Source organism: Bicyclus anynana, chromosome 18 (assembly GCF_947172395.1).
Source record: "Bicyclus anynana chromosome 18, ilBicAnyn1.1, whole genome shotgun sequence".
NCBI lineage: Eukaryota > Metazoa > Arthropoda > Insecta > Lepidoptera > Nymphalidae > Bicyclus > Bicyclus anynana.
Genome location: NC_069100.1, coordinates 1,479,812 through 1,502,166, shown reverse-complemented (window position 1 = coordinate 1,502,166; position 22,355 = coordinate 1,479,812). Strand labels below are relative to the sequence as shown.

Below are 22,355 nucleotides of genomic sequence, written 5' to 3'. Positions count from 1 at the left end.
AAGGATAATTTGTTAGAGTGCCATAGACAAAAATCTTAAGGCTGGTAACGCATCAGCAGTTCTTCTTGAATTGCAAATGTACACAGGTTGTAAGCTCGCTAAAGATAACCAAAGATAAATTAAGGACAACATAAACATAGACAGGTATAATGCCCAATAGACGTATCGGTTAGCCTAAAGGCCACCTGTACATTTTCATGAAGTATGGAAATAAAAATTTATGGGATTGCTGAAAAACCTGACTGAGTTTGTTGTTGTTTGTCAAACAGTGATTTTAAAATCTTCATAGCTTAAATTGTAAGTTTATGATTTAAAATTATCACTTAATAATGAACAAGACTAACAGTAGTGTTAAGGTATACAAACACTGGTGTAACATCTGAGGCCTGTAGCGAATTTATTGGCTGGGTAAAGGTCGTAGCTCATTAGTGCCACCCGGGACCCGACACGCACCGCCTCGCCTGGAGTGAATAGTATTCTTTGTATGGATTTGTATGGGCATGCGCTTACTACATAACTCCGTAGCATCACAGGATCGCCTCGCTTGCGAGGTAGGTGTCCACGCGCGGATTGCGAGTGGTCCACTCGATGATAGCTCGCAGACACACGTGCACACCTAGGGTCAAACGCTGGTAGACTACTCGAAAATTCGTTGACCACGCGAAGTTCACTGGTGTCCATCCTTGGCCCACCTGTTGCCTACAAGTGGACGCCTAGCGACGAGGCGGTGCGGGTCGGGTCCCGCGGTGGCTCCAATAAGCTACGACCTTTAACCTCTTCGTGACGTAACGCGATACGGCGCCACTCTATCTGGTTTTCATTTCTCTCACGCATACGGCAACAGGTTTAGGATATCACTTCTCCCAAACGTCAAGAGACGCATACGTTTTTTTTCTTAATGTAATATTACTTCTGAGTCTTTTGGCTGATTGGGATTGGTTTTGTGGACCTGTGGCATTTTGCCAGCCCTCCCATTCCATAGTTATGTCACTGCAGACAACCGTTTGACAGTTAACAAGCAGCGCGTTTGTAAAACTGAAGGAATATTCTTTAACGAAACGAGCTTTCAATTTATACGCGCTTGATCTGCCATCATCATCAAAGCAGGTAACACTACCCAAGAGATGGTACCAACTACCATAAAACGTGGACGTCCAACACGAAGGTGGGAAGACGACATCCGCCTAACCCTGGGGCCTTACTGGACCAGAGTTGCGGCCGACAGAGTGCAGTGGAAGCAGATGGAGGAGGCCTATGTCAGGCGAAACTACGAACAGCGAGACACTGTAAACATAATCAAACTCTAAACTTATGTATACCAAACGCTGTTTGAAATAAAACGCTATTTGGTCTGCCATCTTACCAATAAATCCAAGGCCTAAATCAAATGCAAGGCCCAAGTAAAGAGCTATTTGTTCTTTCTGGTACTGACAATTGTTGATTTCACTTCAGGTGACAGTCAGGATGATGCACCCCCAAGCAAAAGCGGTATGATGCCGCCTCCAGCGCTGCCCAGCAAATTACCGAGCGCTGCGAATCCACGTGAGTTCTGATTGCAAGTACTTATTTAACTTCCCTGTTTTCTTGAATAACTGAAAGTTAGCTCTTGAATGCCATCTCATCATCATCATCATCATATCAGTCGTAGACGCCCACTGCAGATGAGACCGCGCGGCGTCAGCTAGCCCTACTAATATTATAAACGCAAAAGTTTGTATGGATGTTTTTATGTTTGTTACTCTTTAACGTCAAACTACTAAACCGATTTGGCTGAAATTTGGAAACTAAAGTAGAGTTTAGTCTGGATTAACACATACTTTTCATCCTGGAAAAATCCATGGTTCCCCAAGGATTTATGAAAAACTAAATTCCACGCGGTCGAAGTCGCGAGCGTCCACTAGTACAAAATAATAATGTTATGCAATCATTTCAGGTCCAGCAAATCCGCCATTCCAGAACAGGGCATCAAACCCTACTCAATTCCAGCCTCCTCAAAACCTCAATCCAACACCACAGTTCCCTCCTAATCCAAATCCATATTTCCAAAATGTAGGACAGACTGTTGTTCCGAGATTCCAGAACAGAGCACCGACCTCAACTCCCCAATTCCAGAACAGAGCACCGACTTCAACTCCCCAATTCCAGAACAGAGCACCGACCTCAACTCCCCAATTCCAGAACAGAGCTCCGATCCCAATTTCCCAATTGCAGCACAGAGGGCCGACATCAACTCCCCAATTCCGGAACCAACAGCCGTCAACTTCTCACTTGCTTTCCACGCCACCTGCCCGCTTCAGGCTACCGGTGCCACCCGCAAAGCCACCCAAGCCAGTTACCCAGCCACCCAAACCAACGAAGGAAACTCCGACCATCTTCACAACAAAGAAAGGCATTCCTGTATTCAATGTCAATCTAATGAAGAATAATAAAGTGTTTGGTAAGTGGAAAAATGGCGCACTATAGGTACTGCTAATACATAATAGGTTCTTTGTTTATGGGGAGCATACAGCAATATGCTGAGCTAGGACCTTTTTCTAGGTTATGCCACATATCGCAGGGTATTATTCTTAAATAATTGTGATGTGTGGCATAATGTACTAATAAATATATTTTCTTTCTTTCTTTCTTTCTTTCTTTCTAATGACCATCATTCATTCATATTCATTATCAACCATTATTCGACTCACTGCTGAGCTCGAGTCTCCTCTCAGAATGAGAGGGACACCAAAAATTCTTTAGTATGCAGGTTTCCTCACGATGTTGAGGCACGCGATATTTAATTTTTTAAAATGCACACAACTGAAAAGTTGGAGGTGCATGCCCCGGACCGGATTCGAAACCACACCCTCCGGAATCAGAGTAGGTCATATCCACTGGGCTATCACAGCCTTAGCTGTTGACCAGTTTTTAGTAATATTTCTCCATAAAGGGATAGTAATAGACTAGTAATATTTTTTACCCGACTGCGTTAAAAGGAGGGTAATGTTTTTCGAGTGTATGTATGTATGTTTGGCATGCCCTACAGCCCAAACGGCTGGACGGTTTATGACATGAAATGTCATTGAGTTCATCAGAACTGTGGTAGTGACATAGGATACATAAATTTTTAAAATGGCGCCCGTATAAAAAAATGTGAGTGGGTTTGTTTTTTTTTCTTACCCTAACAATATGGGTATCAAATGATAAGTCGTAAAAAGACCATTATGAAAAATATATATGATATCGTGATGTTTGGAAGTTCCTACATAAGGCTAATGTTCCGCAATGGATATCCATTGGCTGATATAATGATGATGGGTAGTATATTTTATATCGAGTACATAAAGTATAGTCAATATCTGGCCCTGCCTGATATTTTTTTTTTTATTCTTTACAAGTTAGCCCTTGACTACAATCTCACCTGATGGAAAGTGATGATGTAATCTAACATGGAAGCGGGCTAACTTGATAGGAGGAGGATGAAAATCCACACACCTTTCGGTTTCTACACGACATCGTACCGTAACGCTAAATCGCTTGGCGGTACGTCTTTGTCGGTAGGGTGGTAACTAGCCACAGCCGAAGCCTCCCACCAGCTAGACCTGGACCAATAAGGAAAACCTCAATCGGCCCAGCCGGGGATCGAACCCAGGACCTCCGTCATTAAATCCACCGCGCATACCACTGCGCCACGGAGGCCGTCAAAACTATTCTAACGTCATGTTTTCTATTATTCATACTAACGTCATGTTTTTTTTTTGTTTTCAGCTACAAAGCAAGTAAAGAGTAAGTTTTTTATATATTATAATAGCCATTTTCTATAAGCCTCAGTAGCTCTGCAGTTATCGACCAAACTCAATATATTAGTCCCGGATTCGATTGCCATCCGTACTTTACTAATACTTTTTACTCTATCTATCCTAGATGATATTATGAAGAGGTAAAGTTTGTGAGGTTGTAGGGGGTAATCTCTGGATCCACTGTACCGATTTTGATAAGTCTTTCACCAATCGGATGCCACATTGTGAGACGAATATCTTAACAATCCATTGGTTCACCGTGCTGGTGTCGGGTCCATTGCGTGGCAGAGAAAAAATCTCCGAGAGTCCTGAACTTGTGACCAATGGATGTAGGGTTAAGGAATTCCTTGACAATTGATTAACCACTCCCCTTCTCTGCTCGTGTTCTTATTCCTAGCCAAATTGGGTAAGATCCTATTAGAGCAACTTTGGATACCCGTTCTAATATAGAATTTGCTGCATAGGCTATATCTTATCCTCGTATTCCCATAGGAACTTGAACTAAACAAGTTCGACTAGACCAGAGCCAATTCAGAAATTTTAAAATATTAAACCAACTAAAATAATCAAATAGGTAATCATACTCAGGTCCTCTCTGTTAACAACCACAGCGCTACCAATTGTGCCAAAGAGGTTGTAAAAATTGTAATGATTTTAACAATTTGTAAATTATGATATTGTATGATAAAAAGAGCTTCTGTTGAGTTACTTGCCAGCTCTTCTCAGGAGAATCTGCCTTCCGAACCAGAGGAGTCCTTATAAATAGTTAAATTTGATGTTTCGATAGTGCTTGTAAACAGCCTACTTGAAAAAAATCAATTTAAAAATTCTATTTGTCGATTGGTCGACAAGCCTCTCTCACTTCTCAAAATGTTGTGATGCTTACTGAAATAGAATGTCTATACTTCTACTGTATTTATATGTTTCAGAATCTAAAATGTTGCATAAGATGGAATTCAGAGATGAGGTGGTGTATGAGACGGACCCCCTGGTGAAGCAGGCTATAGAAGATGAGGTCAACACAATGCTGGAATTGGTGATTATTTTCATTTATTCTATTTATTCACCACAAAACAAGGAAACAAACAATTATGAGAAATAAAAGAAGTACGATACAAAAAGGCGGCCTTATCGTTTCATAGCTCGATATCTTCTTAAGTTTAGGAAAATATGAGTATAACTAGCCGACGCCCGCGACTTTGTCCGCGTGAAACTCGATGTAAACTTCAGTTACCCCTATCCTACCCCTACCCTACCCCTACCCTACCCCGAGTCTACCCCTAGCCTACCCCTACCCCAACCCTACTCCTACCCACCCCTACCCTACTTTTCTGGTTGTTTTTTTACACCTTGTGTTCCGTAAACCCCCAATATCTTACGGAATCCTATTTTTTTTCCAAAATAAAATTTAGCCTATGTTACTTGTGGATAATGAAGCTTTCGAATGGTGAAAGAATTTTTAAAATCGGTCCAGTAGTTTTTGAGCCTATTCATTACAATCAAACAAACAAACATACAAACAAAGTTTTCCTCTTTATAATATTAGTATAGATAACTAACTTATAATATAACTTTAAGAAGAGAAAGACCAAGTTGTATAGGAAGCTACTTGAGTTTCTGACGAAATTATGATATCTGTACCTAATTATATAATATAATTTTTTTTTGGTTAAAAAAAATTTAAGTGATCATCTATTACAATAGTCCGGTGGTTTGAGTTGAATTTTTGTGTTTTATTTCAGTACACGGCTCGCCATGAGAAACACTTGAAGAAATCGGAATTTAAAGTCTACAAGAAAATTGTCGAAGAAACAACGCCTCTTTTTAAAAAGGTACATACTTTTTAGCTCAATCTGTACTTATAATAAAATTATAGCAGGTCCAATTCTGTACATTGAAGATATTTTGAAATTTTTTACAAAATTACAAAAGAAAATGTGCCTCGCGGGTCGCTCGACAAAAGTGATAACTTAAACCTGCTGCCGTATGCGTAAGAGAAATGGAAGATTCACCCTACCATAAGAAGTTATCCTTAACCTTACCTTACCTTATCAGCCGATAGACGTCCACTGTTGGACATAGGCCTTTTGCATGCACAACAGTCTCGAGCCGCCAGCATCCAGCGGCTCCCAGCAACCCGCTTGATATCCTCAATCCACCTAGTGGGGGTCAACCAACACTGCGCTTTCCGGTGCGGGGTCGCCATTCTAGCACCTTGGGACCCCAACGTCTATCGACTCTTCGAACTATGTGCCTGCCCATTGCCATTCAAGCTTCGCGACTCGCTGAGCTGTATCAGTGACTTTGGTGCGTCTGCGGATCTCCTCATTCCTGATTCGATCACGCAGAGAAACTCCAAGCATAGCTCGCTCCATCACCCGCTGAGTGACTTTGAGCCTTCTAATAAGACCCATAGTCAGCGACCAAGTTGTCACTTCAAAAACATCAATGGGGATGATGACTAGGTTTCAATATATTGGTTTTTGTTGTGAGTGGTATTGAGTCTAATGAAGATGAAGATTAATGAACCGTCGGAGAGTGTAACGGAACCTTCATTCCCCACCACTCAACGCCTCTCCCAGCGCGCGATGCGAGCTTCGCAGTTTGGATCGTGCCGCGATACAAGAACCAGCTCATGACTAAGGGCTCCGTATGGGTTCGAAACTAGTCGGGCATACTCCTACCTAATATGACGTGAGTTTTAGCCGTGTTTCATAATCAATTAATATGAATAACACTCACGATAGTTTAAATTCTAAAAAAGAAGTTGTCACTTCAAAAACATCAATTTTGCTTTTTCAGGTAATGACCCTGAACTTGACGAAGCGCATCCTCAACATCACCACGGGCCTCATCCTGCGCGTGTTCCCCGAGGGCAACAAGTGGCCCAACGCAGAGACCTTCAGGAACTACATGGTACAAGAGGGCGTCGTCCACGTGAAGAAGGCCCCGAAGATGTACGTAATCACGTGCGGCAGCTTCAAGTGTTACGACAAACTGGCGGCGGCGGAGTCCATCACTGTTGGTGAGTGACGTCACAAATGTGAGGCAATATAGGCAGTCCGCCACATAAGTTTTAAAGTAACGACTATTTTTCGAATTATTCTTAGACCTTTCATTTGATACCCATATTGTAGATGTAAACTTACTATTCTGCCATTAAAACTAACTAGTAAAGTGCGCGCACGATAAGCTTACGCGTGGCCAAAATAGAAACTAATCGAGTTCCGCCATCTTGTTGTCTATCCCTCTATCTATCTCTCAACAGGGGAAGGAGACCAGTAAAAATGGCAACATAAAGTACGCCGCCATTCGCGAGCAGACTTATCTTGCGCGCACTTTAATAGTTATTTTTAATGGCAGAGTAGTAAGTTTTAATGGACATCTACAATATGGGTATCAAATGAAAGGTCTAAGAACAATTCGAAAAATAGAGTCAGTTTAAAACTTATGTAGTGGACTGCCTTTATTGGAATAATGTAACCCAAGATATAAACCTTTTTAGTATAAACTCATTATTATTTGTACATAGATAACGACACCGTCCGTCTGTAGTCTGCTACTAGACTTCCTTAATCCGTGCGTAGCGGACGGCTACTAGCTCCCTGCCAAATTTTTGTCAAAAAAAGCGGATTTCGTGATGAGTGACATTTTGCATTTACATTCATAGATAATTGCAAGATGAGTGTAAAAGTGATGCACGTGGCGGGCCCGAGGCTGAGCATCAGGGAGAAGCTGCGCGCGTCTAAGTTCAAGATGACGCAGGAGGCGCGCCGCGCTGAGCTCGGCGATGGGAATGGTGCAGGTAACAACAATACATACAAACAGACGAACATAGATCTTCCTTTATAGAAGTCGGTTAACGATGGCTTATTTTCGTAGATAGAGAAGTATGTTGACGATATTCACCTTTATAGAAGTCGGTTAAAGATGGCTTATTTTCATAGACAGAGAAGTATGTTGACGATATTCACCTTTATAGAAGTCGGTTAAAGATTGCTTATTTTCATAGACAGAGAAGTATCTTGACGATATTCACCTTTATAGAAGTCGGTTAAAGATTGCTTATTTTCATAGACAGAGAAGTATGTTGACGATATTCACCTTTATAGAAGACGGTTAAAGATGGCTTATTTTAGCAGACAGAGAAGTATGTTGACGATATTCACCTTTATAGAAGTCGGTTAAAGATGGCTTATTTTAGCAGACAGAGAAGTATGTAGACGATTAGCTGATAGCGTTGCATTCTCTCAAATAGAGAACAATTATTTATAAGTGGAGTATTTGCGCTTAAATTTTTTAAAATATATTTTTAACCAATTTCTGCTGTAATAAAATTATAAGTAAAATACGTTGACTAAATATTATTATTTTATGCAATGTAATAAATAAGTTGGGAAGTTGGTTGAGTTACATCCCTGTGATGTGGCTAAATGGTGATGTGTGTATTGTTGAAATATATTTATATACTAGCGGACGCCCGTGTGACTTCGTCCGCGTGAAAATCAATTTAAACTTTCAAGTCCTATTTCACCACTTTAGAGTTTGTAAAATATCTTCAATGTACAGTTATACAAAATGTATAGAATTCGTATTATAAGTATAGATTCTAGATGGCGCTAGTAGTACTCTATGCCACGGTAACGATTGTTGTTACAAATGGTATAAGTAAAACCTCATATTGCGAATAAATGTATAGAAATCGGCCAGTTTTGTATAGATTTATTTCTTTTCTAGATAATGTAGTCCAGGAGGGAAGCACTAGTGATCAGGACGTGATGATTGTCGATAAAGAAGACAATGTCGTTCAGATCGATGATGATGATGGTGATCAGTCGGGTAATGTTGCAGGTAAGCTTTGTTTTATTGCATGACTAGCGGACGCCCGCGACTTCGTCTGCCCTTAGACCTCATTAATCCAGCCCTTAAGGCAGTATCGAGGTAAAAATGCAGTAACTTCTCCCGTTTTCCCAACATTTCCCTTCACTGCTCTGCTCTTATTGATCATAGAGTTATGAAAAGTATACTATAACCTGCCCAGGAGAATGAAGAATAATTATACCAAGTTTCGTGAAAATCCGTCGGGTAGTTTTTATTTCTATAAAAAACACAACAAACGTGACGGACAAAAATTTTACTGATTGCAGTTTTGGCATTAGTATCGATTACTAATCACTACCTGATAGTTATTTTGGAAATATATTTGATATACAGAATTGACCTCTCTATAGATTTATTATAAGTATAAATAGATAAAGTTCACCCTTGACTGTATTTCACCTGTAGGCCTGTGATAACGAACAACTCTTCCCACTCAACACAAACGCAAGCTACACAGCGCTCAGACTAATTACATATGGACCTGCCTCGCTAGATGTCACCTGTCTCTTAAAGTATAAGATTAACGATCTAACGTGTTTATAAAAACTTTCTCTATAGAGCATTTTTACAGAGCTCTTTACACGACCAACATGGTCGTGTAAAGAGCTCTGTAAAAATGCCTTTTGACGTGACAACGTCTTATAATTCGATGGAGCCGGCACACTCGAAAAAAGATGACGTCATGCGTCGTTCCCTCGCTCTAGGGTTGGCAACTTTTTTTTTATAAAAAATAAAGTATATTCTGGTCTATGAAGATTATTAAACAGTATTTTAGAAAAACGAACATTTTCTTTTGAGAAATGCAACCATTCCATCAGCATTTTCTTATGACGTTGTCACGTTCAACTATCGTCTGTAAACCGACTTTACAGACAATCGATTTTTTTTCTATGTAGCTGAATTGTTTGAAAAGCTTTCAAATACTTCTAGTTTAGTATAAGATATATATTTAATCTTATCTCGTCTCCCTCAAAAAAGGCAGACAATAGGGTAGTTGAGTCATATCAAATTTAAAATAAACAATATTAATTTCGTGTAGTTGTATCCAAGACAGTGCATCATCAAAAATAGGCCAAGGTTCTTGACACAAGTGCTAAATTCTAAATCTGTATTATTAAAACAATTAGGTGGCAAGGAGTTTAAGCTTACTTTAGCCAACGGCTGCCAATCACAATCACAATAAAAATAGCAAAAGGAAGAGGAGAGAGAATACCGCCTTGAGGCACCCCAGCAATAAGCGATGAATATGAGGAGAGCTTATTGTTATTAAGCAGACACTGCTGGCGTCCATTTAAGTATCCATAGAACCGATTTAATCCATAGACATATTGAGGGATTTTAAGACAAGAAGGAGGTCCAAGTGGACCGTGTTGAAGGCATTACTAAAATCTAATAGAACAAGAACAGACAGAAGTTGATTATCCATAGTTTTAACTGTTTCTGTACCAGTCTTAAGCTGAATAAATGAGTTTTATTATTATATTAGCGCGTAAATTGTCACAGACCTCAACGAGAGTTAACAATGCTACGAGTATGCCCACGTCTGTAACCTGACTGCAATGGGTGAAGGATATGATTATTGTTTAGAAAAGGGTTCAGCTGATGATGCACAATACGAAGTATGGATATTGGCCGATAATATTTTGCTTAATTCATATTTAGTTATATACAACTTAACAGCCACAATGTCCTACAAATTGCGTGGTTACATTATCTCGTTCCGAAGCCCAGAAATTTTTATATCCTGGTAACTCAGTTAGCTACCAGAATCTAGAATTTTCGTAAATAAAAAAGTTGATCGTCTCATCGAGATAAAGCTACTCATTGATAGTAATCAGTTGTAAAAAATGTTCTACGGATCCCGGTCTACTAGAACTAATAGCATCATTTTTCGGTTGATACTATCAAGACTTGTAGCATTTGCCTGAATATGTGTAAACATTAACTGAACAAATAGGAAAAAAAAAAGTGTACAGTTAAAAGGAGGTAGAGAGCTAAGGTGAGTTTCTACAAGCGAGATTGTAGAAAAATTAATGTTGATTGTTTGTACTCTGATTTAGCTGCATTACGCTTCGCCATTAAGGCTAATATTTTGCGTCAACCCAAGAAGCAGGAAAGTGTTTTAGCTTAATAGGACGAAGGGGAGCATGCTTGTCAAAATCATAGATTGCATCATCACGTATCATCAGGTAAGATTGTAGTCAAAGGCTAACTTGTGAAGAATAAATAATGACTGCGCCAGAGAGGTGTTCAAATGATGATGATGCTGTTCCAGCAACCAGAAGCACCGAAGTGGCGATTTGCTCGCCGGAGGAGGCTTCGCTGCGGCGGCGCATCGGATGGCTGCTGAAGGTCGCCCAGAGGTCAGGCATGGCCGACGACTGGGCCGCGTACTCTGACGCCAGAGTAGAGTTCTTTTGGTTATTCGATAAGGATAATAAATTTGGTAATTTCACTGTCTTAGTAATAAAGAGGAGAGATTTTATTGTTTGCGTGATACGAATGTGCTCCGAAACTACTAGGCTGCTTTCATAAAAACTATCACTACAAAGCTACATTGTCAACATGGGCTATATTTTATCCCCGTACTCCTAAGGGAATGGGAAATATGCGGGTGGAACCGTGGGCAACTATAAGACTACTAACTATCCAACATTTTTGCACTACAAACAGCGAGACTATTGCCGTCCCTACATAACAATGCAAACACCACAAAGAGAAAGAAAATCAAAGTTGCCATGCTCCATGCCTTTTATTAGAAAAAGATGAATGTAGATTTGTTTGTTGACACACGACTTAGTGAGCGACACGCAATTAGTCGTTTTTATATTGCAAAAAAGAAGTGCTAACCAGTAACAACATATCTAACTATACCCAGACATATCTGAAATATACCCAGAAAACATAGATTGGAATGTATGTTTTAACCTTATCGATTACCTGGAGTTTCTTAATTTTTTTTAGTTAATACATGTGGCGATAGTAAATTTACTAAATTTTTATCCAGATGACGACTTTGAGGATGAGAATGACAAGGAGTATAAAAATTACGAGTATCAGAATGACAATAATAAGATGGGCAAGAATGATAAGGATAAAAATGTAATGGACAAGAATGATGAGGATAAGAATGGAATGGACAAGAATGACGAGAATAAAGGAGCTGTAGTAAAGAAGAAGAGGAAAAAGAAAAAACGCAGAAAGGGTACGATTTTTTATACAAAAATTTGTGATATTATGATTATAAATTCATGCAAAGTATTTCGTAGTGTTGAGGTACTGTGTTGGGTGGTTGATATTAGCAAATGTAAACCTCGATTTCCTGAATTTTCAGCGAGTCTGTTAAGTACCAGTCATGACCAGGTAAAGAATGACGAGGACAAGAATGTCGAGGGACAGAATGACGAGGACAAAAATGACAAGGATAAGAATGAAATGGACAATAATGATGAGGATAAAAATGTAATAGACAAGAATGAGGAAGCTATAGTAAAGAAGAATCGCAAAAATGGTACGATGTTTTTTTTTACGAAAATTGGTTATATCAGCTTATTGGCTTGGCTTCAAAATTTATGCAACATTTTTGGTTGTGTTGGGGTATTGTGTAGGGTGGTTGTCAACAGAATCCTTATCGCTTTCCTGGATTTTTCAGCGAGTCTGTTAAAACATGACGAGGAAAAGAATGACGAGGACAAAAATGACAAGGGTAAAAGTGAGATGGACAACAATGATGAGGATAATAATGAAATGGCCAAGAAAGACCAGAATAAGGGAGACATAGTAAAGAAGAAGAAGAAGAAAAAGAAAAAACGCAAAAATGGTACGATGTTTTGTACGAAAATTGGTGATGTCTGCGTTTCGGCTTCATAAATTCATACAATATTTTTCGTAGTGTTGGGGTACTGTGTTGGGCGGATGAGATTAGCCTACGTAAACCTTATCGATTTCCTGGATTTTGAGCGAGTTGATTAAAACATGGCAAGGAAAAGTATGACCCGGGGAAGAATGACGTGGACAAGAATGACAAGGATGAGAACGAGATGGACCAGAATAAAGAGGGTAAGAATGATGAGACTAAGGGAGAAATATTGAAGAAAAAGAAAAAAAGGAAAAGACGCAAAAAGGTACGATGTTTTGTACGAAAATTGGCGATATCAGTTTATCGGCTACAAATTTCATGCAAAACATTTCGTAGTGTTGAGGTATTGTGTTGGGTGGTTGACATTAGCAAAGGTAAACTTTATCGACTTCCTTGATTTTCAGGGAGTCGGTTAATACACGACGAGGAAATGAATGTTGAGAGAAAGAATGACGAGGACGAAAATGATGAAGACGAGAATGATGAGAACGAGAATGACGAGGAAGAGAATGGCGAGCATAAGAATGACAAAGACAAGAATGACGAGGACGAGAATGGCGAGCATAAGAATGACAAAGACAAGAATGATGAGGTCAAGAATGACGGGAATAAGGGAGTTGTAGTGTAAAGAAGAAAAAACGCAGAGGTCTAAAGCGTTCCAGGGGCAGTAAGCGGGACGGGGTGCGCTTACCAAAATATAAACCTGCACTTTTACCCAAAAATGGTACGTTTTTTTTTTTTTCCTCATACTTACAGATATTATATTTTGGGAAGGTTTGGTTTTGGCTCAGACCAATTACCTTAGGACTTGTCTCGCTAGACGTTACCACTCTTTCAAAAGTATATGATCACGATCTAGCGCGTTTATACAAACTGCGTCTATAGAATCCATGTTTCATATTGTTAACATTACACGAGTGTGTATTACGATTCAAAATTTATAGTTGTGTGTAGTGTAAGAACACAGGATGTATTTATTGGTGTTAAATATTTTCGATGTGTGAGTTTACCTCGTCCCTCTCTATAAACAACAGACAATTTTTTGGTGAATTTGGACGCGATACAAGTTTAAAGGTAATTTAATTAGTCTAAGGGTTTTGGTTGTAATACTAATTGGACAGACAAGCTTTAAGAGTCAGCAAAACAAAAACATTTTTATAAAATAAACACATGACTGCGAATGGTTGCTATCGTGCGTTTGTCTTACATATAATTTATCTCTCGTCTCATCGCAATGAAAGAGAGAGCTGTTTTCGGTTTCGCCGCTATTGGTTGACAATTATTTATCTCTCTCGTCACGACATAATAGGGTAGTTGACTCAAAGTCGAAGATTGTCGTCTTATTTTGGGGTCCTCTACTAAAAGTGTATAAGAAATCAGAAATCTAAGAGATATCTACAACGTAGCAGCAGTGTAGATTACTGCGATGTCTGGCAATCATTTTGTAGAACGGTGTCAGTTGCGGTAAATTTTATACTAGAAGCAAAAAACATGTTGAACTTGGTTGTTTATCCAAATATCAAATAAGTTTAACGACTAATACCGCTTGACTAAAGCGCTTTTACGGAAAAGTGAGATTTACGCTTGATAGGCATCGTTGCAGTTTCTAATAATTACTTCCTGTGTGAAGGTGGAAGCTGATCCAACGGCCTCCAAGCATCTTTATCATTAAGGAACTCATCAATGTTGTAGTAATCGACTAAGTAAATGTCTTTTAACACATTGCTTAAAGCTATGCATTGGCAGGTCCATCACAGTCTTGGGGATCTTATTATAGAAGAGTACACCCAAACCTACAAAAGATTTTTTTACTCTTTGAATTATATCTTTTAGAACACCAACAAACAAGCTTTCGGCGATGCTCTAAGCGTGTTCAAATTAACACTTTGAGTATTGTGCATATATCGATTTAGGAGTACGCTTTCATCTAATCTATAGGTATACAGTATATTAGCAATTGCTCGTGACTTGTTCCCCAAGAAATGTACTGTATACTATAACCGTCTTTTGCCTGTGTTAAATTTAACATTTCAAGGATAGTACTACTCATTTCTAAAATGGCAAATAAAGTACTTAGTTCCAAATATAACTTGAAAAATCATCCCCTTCTATTAGATATAATATTTTCTATTAGATATAATATTTTCAAGACAATTTTACAAAATATTTCATTTTGTTTTACAGCTATCGGAAAAGGTCCGATAAAGTCGGGTGATGATGAAAAAAATGTTGAGTCATCTGAGAAACAAGCCGAAACAACTGAACACGATGGTGAAACAGAACAGAATGTCTCTGCTTCAGAACAGGAAGGCGTAAAAGATGGTGACAATGATGAAACAGAAGAAGATACAAATGAACAGAAGGATGAAACTTCAGAAAAAGGTGAAACATATCATAATGTTCCATCGGATGAAATAACTGAAAGTGTTGCAACTTTGGATAATGAAGGTGAAATAACTGAGCAGAATATTGAAGATGAATCAGCCAGTCAAAATGCCGAAAATTTGGGAACTTCGCAATCTGAATTTGATATGGTTGAAGATGTGGAGACAAATGTAATTGATGATATAGCTGATGATGATTTAGAAGATTTCTAAGTAATATAGGTTTTAATGAGAAGCATTTAGAAAGGAATAAAATTGATTTTCCCAGAAATTTCTTATGTTTTATTACCCAACTGCTACCCAAAAGAGAAATAGACAAAATGTCGTCCACTTCACAAGATGGAGTTGGTCGCATGTTAGAACTATAGGGTCTGTCACGGTCATGCGGCACAACGTTCTCTTGCTAGAATGCAAAAAATGTATGGGAATGACATTTGATATCGATAGGACACGTGATCAAGTTATTATTGGATATAGACATTCCCATATTCCCATTTGATTTCGAAGCGTTAGCGTTTGTAGAAAGAGAACAGACGCACGGCCCAGGCAATGTTAAAACTGTCATTTGTTTTTTTTTATTTTATCAATTTATTTTATATAAAAAAGTTCATTTTGAGTCTTATCATTTGTAGTAGTAGTTTAATGATAGGAATTATGTTACATACAGAATGAACACGAATTATGTAAGCAACACTAATTATGTTACGAACATACAATATTCGTTGTATTCCTACTTCTAAGTAAATTAAAGTATGACTATAAAAGTTCATTATTTTCTTTCTTTAACCCGAACTTATTTTACGACTGCAGGTATCTGAAATCATAAAAAGTGTATATACTCATAGGCACAATTACCCGCAAACTTAAATATGACGCGAGTATATTAAATTGGGCGGATAATTGTACCTCTGAGTATAGTAACAAATGTCTAAATAGCTGTGGCTTCAGGATCGTTTGGTCCTATCTCAGGCTATTTAATTATTATTTTTTCTTAATTCATCAACATTCATCATTAACAACCCATATTCGGCTGATAAGCACGAGTCTCCTCTCAGTGTGAGAGGGGTTAGGCCTTAGTTTAGGCCAATGCGAATTGGCAGACTTCACAGACGCAGAGAATTAAGAAAATTCTCAGGTTTACTCACAATGTTTTTCTTTCGCCGTTTTTTTCTCAAAACACGTGATATTTAATTTTTTTAAATGCACATACCTGAATAGTTGGAGGTGCATGCCCCGGACCGGATTCGAACCTACGCTCTCCTAATCGAAGGCAGAGGTCATATCCACTGGGCTATCACAGCTCTCAGCATTTATTTTAATTCTCAGCCCGATGTAGGTAAGCTGGTAGTGTTACACCCTTGTGGAGAACACGCTAAGTTATCGATCCCGGACAATATGATTAACATTAAACATAGTCTATACTACCCTTCAACCTGCATTGGTTCAGTTTGGTTGCATCCAGGGGCGTAGCTATCGCCGCATCAAACGTATCAATGATACGGGGCCCCCGGACTGCAGGGGGCCCTCGCGTGAAAGCAAAAATATTGTATTGTGTAATCCACAATCTCACCTAATCTAGTGTTCCCGAAAAAAAAAACAAAAAACTGCAATTTTTTTCTCTTCAGAGATAGATAACATAAGTTAAAAAAAAACAATCTTTTATATCTCAAGTATGCGCCCAAAAGTTGTAAATTTCCTACAAAGGTACATACTGTCATATTTAATGTCATTGAGCATTTTTGTTTCTTTTGTTTGAAATCTTTACCCTGTTACTAATTTGGGCCCTTCCCTCCAACGCTACGCCACTGGTTGCATCAACGTTAAAAGTTCGGTCGCGGTCGGTTCCAAAAATCAAATCAAAAAATTCATTTATTTCATGTAGCCTCAGTTTACAAGCACTTTTGACACGTCAGTTGACTATTTGTAAAGATTCTACCACCGGTTCCTTGAAGCGGGTGAACAATCCTCTGGGGATTATATGCCTATGAATTCCGCTGTAAAACTAATCAACATTCCCCTTCTTCGCCGAGTTTTTCTCCGCCCCTGGGGTAGAGCACCCATTCTAATATTAAGCCACGTTACAGAACACATTTTCTCCGATTACATTCACCCAACATCATATTTATTTATTTTCTAGATGATGTAGTCCAGGAGGGAAGAACAAGTGATCAGGCGGATGTCGTGATTGTCGATAAAGAAGACAATGTCGTTAAGGTCGATGATGATGGTGATCAGTCGGGTAATGTTGCAGGTAAGCTTTGTTTTATTGAATTACTAGGGGACGCCCATGACTTCGTCCGCCCTTAGACCTCTTTAATCCAGCCCTTACAGTAGTATCGCTGTAAAAATCAAGTAACTTCTCCAGTTTTTCCAACATTTCCCTTCACTGCTCTGCTTCTATTGATCGTAGTGTAATGAAAAGTATACTATAACCTGCCCAGGAGTATGAAGAATAATTGTACCAAGTTTCGTTAAAATCCGTCGGGTAGTTTTTGTTTCTATAACAAACATACAGACGGACAAAAATTTTACTGATTGCAGTTTTGGCATCAGTATCGATTACTAATCACCCGCTGATAGTTATTTTGGAAATATATTTCATGTACAGAATTGATCTCTATAGATATAGATCTATCTCTATAGATAGCACCCGGGTGTAGTGTAGCTTCCCAACTGTGAGAGATTTTTTCAAATCGGTTCTGCACTGTTCTGTTCGGATTTCCTCATTTCTGATTCGATCACGCAGAGAAACCCCAAACATAGCACGCTCCTTCGCCGCTGAGTGACTTTGAGGCTTCTTATAAGTCACGGAAACTTGTGAAAAATAAATGAAAAAATCTGCGCCGGAGATGTACCAAATGATCTGCGTCAAATGATGATAATGCTGTTCCAGCGACCAAGAGCACCTTAGTGAGCAACCCGATGGTGATTCGCTCGCAAAATGAGGCGTTAATAGGGCGGCATCTCAAGACACTGTTCAAGACCGCCAAGAAGTCAGGCCTGCCCGACGACTGGGCCGCCTATACTAAGGCCAAAAACAAGCTCATGCCATATTTCTTTAAGGGTGAATCAGGTAATTTTAATGTGTATTTATCTATACTTACTTGTAGTAATAAACAGGAAATATTTTGAAAATTCTTTCCAATTGTTAGCGAGTATCATGGGCTATATTTTATCCCCGTGCTCCCAAGGGAATGGGTACTAGGCGGGTAGAACCGTGGGCAAATAAGATACTTCAAGACCGCCAGAAGGTCAGGCCTGCCCGTTGACTGGGCCGCCTTCACTGAGGCCAAAAGACAGCCCCTTCCATATTTCGTTAAGGGTAAATTAGGTAATTTTACTGTGTCTATACTTAGTAATAAAGAGGATTGTGTATGTCTATGTTTATTAATAATTATTTTTTTACTTTTTTATTTAAATGTATGATGTTCGATTATGGATGTATTGATAAAGATAATATGTAATTACCTGATTACATTGTTGTAACATAGTCATCGCTGAGTGGAGTCAGCCCTGCACCACGGTTGGTTCCTTCCCTTCTGAAAGAAAGTCAGCAAAGCAATAACGTGTTTGTGAAATTATAATCTGTCTGAGACTGGTTGCTATAGGTTGCTGGTCTTCCTAAAAACGGAAAATTGGTTCTAACAGTTTATCGGCTTCAAAATTCATACAAAATTTTTCGTAGTTTTGGGGTACTGTGTTGGGTGGATGACTGTTGCAATAGTATTATTGGTCGTTTTCTTGGATTTTAGCGAATCGGTTAAAACATGGCGACGAAAAGAATGACGAAGACAAGAATGTCGAGGGCAATAATGTCGAAAACAAGGATAACGAGGACAAGAATGACGAGGATAAGAATTTCGAAGGCAAGAATGACGAGGATAAGAATTTCAAGGGCAAGAGTGATGAGGGTATGAATGACGAGGACAAGAATTTCAAGGGCATGCATGGCGAGGGCAAGAATGACGAGGATAAAAATGACAAGACTGAGGGAGTTGTAAAGAGGAAAAGACGCAGAGGTCCAAAGCGCCTTGATGGCAGTAGGGTGCACTTACCAAAATATAAACCTGCACTTTTACCCACAAATGGTACGATTTCATTTTGGTTTTTCCTCATACACTAGATCTTTTATTTAGGGAAGGTCATTAGGTTTTGCTTATAATACTAATTGTACAGAAGTGCTTATGAGAAAAATTGTAAAGAACGTTTGAAGTTATGAAAAGAAAACATTCAATGAAATTTTTTGAAAATCTGAAAGAAAAAATATTTAGAAATAGGGATGATGACAGTTTTTTAAATTGTATATAAATTAAAAGTATACTAATAGCAAAGCAATTTTCTAAAAGTAACAGGGTTACTTTTAGAAAATTGCTTTGGGTCTGCGATCATTAATCTCGGAGCTACAGGGATTTAAAGGGTCAGATTTGCGGCGCTGCCGCGGATCCCTGAAAAACGCTCCATACAAAATGGCACGATTTAGTGACGTCGTTGGCTCGCTGATCGTTTGGTTTGTAATTTGTATGAGCGTTCAAACAAAATTACTAATATCTTTGTTATTTGTGCGTTTGAAAAATGTCATTTAATTATGCAGTTCGGTTCCTACAAATGGTCTCGTTAATAACTTTAAGTTATGGGCCTCCCGAGCACCCTCTAGAATGGTTAAGGAAAGAATTTTTAATAGTTTCTGAGCACTCTTGTAGAACATATCTTTCGGCGATGCTCCAAACTTTTTCAAATAAAAGTTCGAGTACTGTACAATAGTTGTTTAGTTATCGATTCACGGCCAGTTTCTTCATCGCAAGTAACCGTCAAAGTAACGTCATATATCCAAAGTGACGGTCTTATTCACTGAAAAATAAAGTCTTCTTTACTACTTACTACTTTTACTGTTACTTTAGCTTTACATGAAGAAACTGGCTGTTAGGAATATTCTTTAACGTAAATTCTAATCTATAGGTATACAGTATACAAGCAATCGCTCGCGACTTCTTCCCTGTAAAATGTAGTTTTAAATACATCCATCTTTTAACTGCGTACGATTGTACTATGTATTCATTTCTAAAATGACAAATAAAGTACTGATTTGCAAGATATAACTTTAATAACAATCCCCTTTTATTAGGTATAATATTTTCGCCAAATAATATTACAAAATATTTCATTTTAATTTACAGTTGACGACAAAGATCTGATAAAGTTGATCAGGCAACTCGCAGCTGATGATGAAACTAATGTTGAGTCATCTGAGAAACAAGCCGATACAACTGAACGCGATGGTGAAACAGAACAGAATGTCTCTGCCTCAGAACAGGGAGCCGTAACAGCTGGTGACAATGATAAAACATTAGAAACAAAAGATGAAACAACTGAACAGAAGGATGAAACTTTAGAAAAAGATAAAACAGATCAAAATGCAACATCGGAAGGAGAAATAACTGAAAATAATGTCGCAACTTTGGATAATGAAGGTGAAATAACTGAGCAGAATATTGAAGATGAATCATCCAATCAGAATGTCGAAACTTCGGAAACATCGCAAACTGATTTCAATATGGCTGAAGATAATATGGAGTCAAATGTAATCGATGATATAGCTGATGATGATTTAGAAGATTTCTAAGTATTATAGGTTTTAATGATAAGCATTTAGAAAGGAAAAAATGGGATTTTCCATAAAAGACATTCCCGTACATTTTTTTAGTTTTCGAAGCGTTACAGTTTGCAAAAAAGAATAGACGGATGGCCCAGGCAATTTTAAAACTGTCATATTTTTTTTATTTCCTCCCTTTTTCTATTTAAAAAGTTCATTTTGAGTTGTAGTAATGAAACTCCATTTTAGTGTTGTTGAATTTAGTGATATAAATTACGTTACATTTAGAATGCACACGAATTAAATGAGCAACACTAATTTATGTTAATACCATACAATATTCATTGTATTCTTAGTTATAAGTAAATTAAATTATGACTCAACAAAAGTTCTGCATTATTTTTTTTCTTTAAACCCAACTTATTCTAAGACTGCAAAGTTCTGAAACCATAAAAAGTGATATAGTAACATTACAAATGTCAAAATAGCTGTCAGGTTCGCTTGGTCCCATAGATTTATGATTCGGTACAAGATGATTGGACCTATCAAAGGTTATTAAATTATTATTAATGATTTTATAATAACAACATTTGTGATTTTCTTGTAAATGAAAAGGCCTTATAGGACTAGTACCGAGGGCTGTAAAATAAATAATAAAAAAAACCATTTACTTTATCAGCAGGGTTTTTATGTATCTCGGTGTACCATTCATATAATCAGTCACTCTCAGTATACAGAAAAACACCAGAAGCCACGTTCAGATGTCAATATAAATCGCGCAGTGTGTCCAAAAATTGTGGCAACAACCCGCACTCGCCGCACTTCCCACTCGCGTAATGTTGCTAGTACATTACGCTGTTAAACTTTTCCCTATTTTGTAGTAAAAGTTTATAATGCTAGAACAGTTCAACACATTTAATGTTATCTATACTTATAATAAATCTGTAGAGAGGTCAATTCTGTACATGAAATATATTTCCAAAATAACTATCAGGGGGTGATTAGTGATCGATACTGATGCCAAAAATGCAATCAGTAAAATTTTTGTCTGTCTGTCTGTCTGTCTGTCTGTATGTTCTTTATAGAAACAAAAACTACTGGACGGATTTTAACGAAACTTGGTACAATTATTCAACATACTCCTGAGCAGGTTATAGTATACTTTTCATTACGCTACCATCAATAGGAGCAGAGCAGTGAAGAGAAATGTTGAGAAAACGGGAGAAGTTACTCAATTTTTTAAGATTCCGTCGCGTGTACAGCCTTAATGGTTAAAGCTACATAGAAATCATGTATGACGGAAATGTTCTTCTTAAAATTATCTATAAAAACACAACAGCATATATATGTCTATCTTTTATGGTTGACTCACAATAACACGTGTAACTCCCGATAGCTTAGCAGTTCGGAGCTTTCTAATTATATTTGTCTACTCTTATGTTTATAACACTCATCAGTCATCCTTAATAAGAAAGTTAACTTTATTACCTATTCAATAAAAAAAGAATCATAAAAATCGGTAAAGACACACCAAAGTTATACATGAAATACGCTAAGCCATCGCGCGTGAATACTAATTCATGCTGTAAGGATTATTTTTGTGTAACTGTTGCCGCGCTCGACGCGACTCGCGGTGGGAGGAATAAATAAAGAAGTGCAGCCTTAATGAGTAGGGTAGGGGTAGGGTAGGGTAGGGGTAGAGGTAGGGGTAGGGTAGGGGTAGGGCAGGGGTAGGGTAGGGTAGTGGTAGGGTAGGGGTAGGGTTGGGATATGGTAGGGTAGGGGTAGGGTAGAGGTAGGTTAGGGTAGGGGTAGTTGAAAGTTTACAACGACTTTCACGCGGACGAAGTCGCGGGCGTCCG

General features: G+C 38.4%; 1 protein-coding gene across 7 annotated transcripts in view; it reads left to right on the top strand.

The window, feature by feature from the left end:
- Positions 1-20,620, top strand: part of LOC112046090 (uncharacterized) — a 35,709-nt gene extending 15,089 nt beyond the window's left edge. Inside the window, exons 5-21 of one of the 7 annotated variants that reach the window (XM_024082576.2) lie at positions 1,453-1,542; positions 1,934-2,437; positions 3,748-3,765; positions 4,709-4,815; positions 5,522-5,611; positions 6,582-6,804; positions 7,450-7,584; positions 8,517-8,630; positions 10,936-11,106; positions 11,668-11,865; positions 11,995-12,171; positions 12,313-12,480; positions 14,704-14,901; positions 17,041-17,154; positions 17,797-17,976; positions 18,656-18,991; positions 20,078-20,620. In XM_024082576.2, the coding sequence (XP_023938344.2) occupies positions 1,453-1,542; positions 1,934-2,437; positions 3,748-3,765; positions 4,709-4,815; positions 5,522-5,611; positions 6,582-6,804; positions 7,450-7,584; positions 8,517-8,630; positions 10,936-11,106; positions 11,668-11,865; positions 11,995-12,171; positions 12,313-12,480; positions 14,704-14,901; positions 17,041-17,154; positions 17,797-17,976; positions 18,656-18,991; positions 20,078-20,523 (3,269 nt within the window). In that variant the 3' untranslated portion in view covers positions 20,524-20,620. The remainder of the gene's footprint in view (positions 1-1,452; positions 1,543-1,933; positions 2,438-3,747; positions 3,766-4,708; positions 4,816-5,521; positions 5,612-6,581; positions 6,805-7,449; positions 7,585-8,516; positions 8,631-10,935; positions 11,107-11,667; positions 11,866-11,994; positions 12,172-12,312; positions 12,481-14,703; positions 14,902-17,040; positions 17,155-17,796; positions 17,977-18,655; positions 18,992-20,077) is intronic. The other 6 variants (XM_024082578.2, XM_024082579.2, XM_024082581.2 and 3 more) reach the window with 6 other exon arrangements.
- Positions 20,621-22,355: the final 1,735 nt, after the last annotated feature.